This window comes from Eriocheir sinensis, chromosome 5, assembly GCF_024679095.1.
Source record: "Eriocheir sinensis breed Jianghai 21 chromosome 5, ASM2467909v1, whole genome shotgun sequence".
Classification (NCBI taxonomy): Eukaryota; Metazoa; Arthropoda; class Malacostraca; order Decapoda; family Varunidae; genus Eriocheir; species Eriocheir sinensis.
This window is the reverse complement of record NC_066513.1, coordinates 16610224-16615432: the sequence shown is the minus strand read 5'-3', so window position 1 is coordinate 16615432 and position 5209 is coordinate 16610224. Positions and strand designations below refer to the sequence as shown.

The 5209-nt window shown below is 66.7% G+C and overlaps 1 protein-coding gene across 1 annotated transcript; it reads right to left on the bottom strand.

Annotated features, from left to right (window-relative positions):
- Positions 1-3794: 3794 nt before the first annotated feature.
- Positions 3795-4313, bottom strand: LOC126982982 (translation initiation factor IF-2-like). The gene has a single exon (XM_050835377.1). The coding sequence runs from the start codon at positions 4311-4313 to the stop codon at positions 3795-3797; it is 519 nt and encodes a 172-aa protein (XP_050691334.1).
- Between the last annotated feature and the right edge of the window lie 896 nt (positions 4314-5209).

The window sequence follows — 5209 nt, the reverse complement described above, 5'->3', positions numbered from 1 at the left end:
TGTCTCGAGTCTTGTAATTCCTGTTGAGTGGGTCTTCTGTTGAAAGAAGTTGAATAATGCAGAGTGGAGTCATCAGCGTATGAGTGGATGGGACAGTTTGTTATGGAAAGAAGATCATTGATGAATAACAGGAAGAGAGTGGGTGATAGGACAAAGCCCTGTGGAACACGACAGTTGATAGGGCGGCTCATACACCCGCACTAGGGCAGCAAGCGCCCCGTCGTCCAGCGCCCCCACCAAGGCTGGCGCCGATAGCCCCTCCCGGTTCTGAAGCAGCCGGCTCGTCGCACAGCACTCGAGGAGGTAGTGGAGGAGCGGTTGGAGGACCTCCTCCTCGCAGTGAGGGCACACGACAGGGGCAGGGTCGTCAGGGTCAAGGACTGACGCACACTTGTAGCCGATACGGAGGCGGTGGATGTTGGATGCCACCCGTCTCGGCAGGTTTGGCGGGTTCTGGCGGGCGCCGGTATTAGTGGCCGCCACGTACCAAAACGCGGACGGCGAGCCCGCAGCCAGGGCCTCCTCAAGCTCCTTGACTACCATAGCAGAAGTCTGTGCGGCCATGCTCCTTTTAACTTGTGAGACGCTTGTCACAACGGGCCGCGTGACAGCGGGCAGGAGCGTTGCCACGTGCGTAGCGCCGTCCGCCGCCTCGTTGCCCGCCACGCCCGAGTGGCTGGGCAACCAGTTAACGTGTACTCTACGCCCCGCCCCCCTCATCTCCGCCAGCCTCGCGAGGACGGAGGTGAGTAAGGACACGTTGTCGCTCGGGGGGTCCTGCAGAAGAGAGCGGATGGCAGGGACTGAATCGCAGTGGATCACAACAGGGCCCCGACTCCCTTCCACTGCATGATCCAGAGCCCTGCCAATGGCTGCCAGCTCAGCCTAGGTTGATGAGCACCCGTCTGGCAGACGGAACACCGCGGTGAGCCCATCGCAGACAAAAGCTGCGCCGACAGCCCCCGTCTGGTGGTTGATGGAGCCGTCCGTGTAGTACACGGAGGCCCCAGGGCGCTCTGCTTCCCGCTCCCTGCTAGCGGCCTCCCTGGCCAGCCTCTGAGGAGTGAGGAGGGCCTTCCTCGTGGCGAGCGGCCGTATGGTGGCTGATAGGACAGGTGGCTCCCACGGGGGGCGGGCAACGTAGGTGGGGTGGGGGGTGTCCACAGCCGTCACAAGGGCGTGGGGTTGTCCGCCAGACCGAAACACGGCCGCCGCCACAGTCGCCCACTTCCTTTTGCGGAACAGGAGGGGGGCTTGCAGGAGGGCCTGCCCGACGGAGGCGCGGAGCTGCTCCGCCCCCTTGCGTCTCAGCAGCGCCGCCAGGTGCCCCACCGAGAGTTGGGTGACTCTCGCGGCGATGCTGCACACGCGTGCCTCTGCCCGCAGGCACACGCATTCAGTCCGACGATGACGCGGAGAGCGGCGTTTTGAGCAGTTTCCAGCGGCCGAAGCGCCGCCGGACTCAGCGTCAGCAGACACGGAGTCCCGTAGTCGATACAGGATCTAACGCCCTGGACGTAGAACGTCCGCAGGACCCTGTCCCCAGCCCCCCCCCCGCTGTTCTGGCAAGGGCCCGCATCACGCTAGTGCGCCGCCGTACCTCCTCCCGCACGCTGGCAATGTGCGGGGCGAAGGACAGACTGGAGTCAACAGTGACCCCGAGGTACTTGTACGAGTGCACCCACGGCACTGGCGTACCCTCGAGGTCGAAGGGCTCAGGAAGGTGGCGGTGGCGAAGAGCCATGGCCCTTGTCTTGGCCCTGTTGACGACCAGCCCTAGGGCGGCACACGTGAGGAGCTGGCGGGCGCAGGCCACGTGGTTGGGGCCCGACACCACCATGGCCACATCATCCGCATACGACAGGACTTTGGCGTATCTGCTCGTCGGAAGGGATGTTAACTTCTCGACGAGCAGATTGAACAGCACGGGGCTCAGGACCCCACCCTGAGGCGTGCCATTCTCGAACGTCTCTATCGCGGACGTGTGGCCCTGAAAGCGGACGGCCGCTCTCCGTCCCTCAAGGTAGTGGCCCACCCATGCCAGCAGGCGGCCCCGGACCCCCTATTCAGCCAGAATGACGAGGATGGCGGGGGCTTAGGCGAGCTCAAAAGCCTCTTCAAGGTCGATAAAGACCACCACCGCCTGTCTCCTCAGGACACCAGAGAGGAGGGTGGAGATGCAGTCCCTGGTGCCCATGCCCCGGCGGAAAGCAAAGAGGTGGTGATGGAGGGGGCCCATCGCCCACTGAAGGCGCGGAAGGAGGACTCTCTCCATACACTTGCCGAGGCAGCTGAGGAGGGAGATCGGGCGATGTTGGAGCCCGTCTCCACTCTTGGGGATGGGGACGATGGTGGCCAGCTTTCAAGAGGCTGGCAGCGCCCGAGCTCGAGGGATCGGTTATAAAGTGCCAGCACCTCCGCCTGCATGTCCGGGCCCGCGTGCGACATGAAAGAGTAAGGGATCCTGTCCACCCCGGTGGCGGTGTCCTTCCCGGGGATGGCCCGCTCCAGCTGCCACATCTCTATCCGCGCTTCAGCGGGATGCGCCTGTAGGCAGGCCTCCCTGAAGGCGGCTGCTCTCCCGGGATTTGCCTCCCTCAGCAGGGCGCGGGTGTGGGCCGGAAGTCGGGCGGAAGCAGCACGGAAGGAGAAGGTGGTAACAAGCCGCTCCGCCTCGACCTGGGGCTGTGGTGTAATGCAGGGCGTGCCACCGCACCCTTCGTGACGGCCCTCAGCTTTCGCCATAGGACCGCAACGGACGCGCAGCCGTCAGGTCCCGCGCACCACGCCAAACAGTGCTCCTCCCGCACCCGGTCGGCGGTTTCCCTGGCGCGACGGACAGCAGCGCGCAGCAAGCCCCGCGTCGCCTCCGTGTTCACTCTCCTGTTGAGCTTGCGGGCCTGGTTGACTCGGTGGTTCGCCTCCCTCACCTCCTCGGTGTAGTACCACCTGTCGCGGTGGGACACCGCCACAGGCCGGAGGAGGGGGATCGCCTCATCAGCTGCCGCTGTGAAGGCGTCAACCAGGCGCGCGTCCGCCGCCTCGAGGTCGTCAGGCCGGATGGTGGCGGCCAGATGACGGGCGACGGCCCCGCGGAACCGAGGCCAGTCAGCCCGGCGCAGGTTCCAGCGCGGAGGCCGCTGTGGTAACACAGGCGGCGGGACAGGGAGTGCAACAACGGAGGCGAAATGGTCGCTCGCGAGGTGCGCGTGGAGGGCCCACGTTGCACCGACTGCAAGCGGCTGCGAGACAAGGCTGAGGTCCAGGACACCACCAGCCTCGTGCGTGGGCACCCCGGTGTTGAGGAGAGCGACCCCAGGCACGTCCTCCAAAGCCATGGCAAGGTGGCGCCCGGCGCGGTTCCTCCCCCCAGCTCCCACACCTTTCATGGTGGCCGTTGAAGTCGCCCCCGATGAAGGTGGGTTCGTCGGCGGCCAGGGAGAGGAGTTCGGTGAAGTCGGGCTCAGCACGTGGCCCGCTATACACGCAGTAGAACGCGACACACGCGCTCGGCAAGGTCACCTTGACTGCCAATACCTCCACACCGGCACCGCACAGCACGGGGCGATGCACTCGAGAACAGGGAAGTACATCCCTGACCAAGATACAACACCCACGCGCCGCACCGGCGACGGCAGGGAGGTAAAAGGCCCTGTAGCCCTTGAAAGGCACCGACTGGCCCTCCCGAAGGAGTGTCTCCTGTAATAGGATGACGTCAAAGCCGTCGGTGCCGATCGCGGCTCGCAGGAGGTTAACCTTGCCGCGCACGCCGCACACGTTCTACTGCATCACACTTAGCGGCCGGTCGCCGAGGAGGCCCCCGGGGTGGTCACAGGGACCTTCGCGCGCGAGGGGGTCGGCCCCCGGCGCTTCGGAGTCACCATGCGCTTCGGCTGCGGGATACGGGAGCGCGTTGGAGCCGCCCGCACTGGGATGTATGAGTGGGGCTTGGCGGTCTGGATTGCCGGCACCGGCTGGGCCACCGCCACGGCGGGCGCCACCGCTGGCTGGGAGGACCGGGAGGGCGCGTCGACCTCCATGCGAGCCTCCATCGCAGGAGGTGGAGCATCCCCGCGGGCCCGGGTCTGCGTAGGTGGAGGCGCAGCGACTGGAGTTTGCAGCGGGGTGGCGGGAGACGCGGCCGGACTGGCGACGGTGGGGAAGCACTCCTCCACCGTCGTCTTCGCAATGACTCGCAGCGCCGCCTCGTCCGGCGTGAGCTGTAAGAGGCCGGTCAACGCCAGAGCGAAGCTCGCCAGCATCCCCTCTAGCGCAGCCCTGGTGACCAGGACATGGCCGGGAGGAGGGACCATGGGTGCATGGCGCGCTCAGGGGGGGGGCGCGGCCCGCGGTTCCTCCGACGCCTCACGCGCTGGGGGAGGGCCGGCGGAGGCAGTGCGGGAGTACGTTGCTCCTGCTGCACGGAGGGGCCCGAGGTGGCCACCGGGCGTGGAGGCGGGGCAGGTGTTGATGCGGAGGCCGGGTGGGGAGGCGTGGTAGGCGGTGGAGGAGGCGTGGCAGGCGGTGGCACAGCCGGAGCAGCGTTGCCGCGAGATGCGCCCGGTGGTGGGAGGGCCGGGAAGTGCTCTTGGGAGGCGAGCGTTGTCTGGCCGGGCGGGGCGGGCTGACGCTGGGACCTCGAGCGGGACCGCCCGGTCCACGCCGGCCGAGAGGGGTTTTGCGCCGCACGCCACTTCTCCTGCCGCTGGATTCCCCGGTCCACTATGGTCAACCGGGAGGGGCAGCGCCGGCTCCACGCGTGGTGATGCTGGCGGCAGTTGGGGCAAAGGGCGGTCACGTTCTCGCCGGCCTTGTATTTCGCAAGGCAGGCCTCAGTCATGTGCGGCCCCGAGCACATGCCGCACACTGCCTGGCGATTGCAGCGGGAGCGATGGTGGCCGTACTGCTGGCGGCGATATCACCGGAGGGGCTCGGTGTTGAAGGGGCGCGTGTAGAACACGCCCCAACTCCCTAGGTCGAGCATACCCGGCAGGGGGCCCCTCACCGAGATGAGGACCTGCCTCGTGGCCAGGTTGTCCCGCGTCAGGCATCTCTCCGCCGTGACGACGCTCGGGTGGCGGAGGAGAGCCTTGAGAGGCATGGCTACCGGGTAAGATGTTATCACCCCCTTGGTGGTTGCGTCGCCCATCAGCCGCAGCTGCACCACCTTCCCGTGCACCGCCGTGGTGTCCAGGAGGGCGCGGAGGGC

Bases quoted from the DNA above. Each gene is read 5' to 3' on its own strand.
- LOC126982982 (XM_050835377.1), bottom strand. From the start codon at position 4,313: ATGGTCCCTCCTCCCGGCCATGTCCTGGTCACCAGGGCTGCGCTAGAG.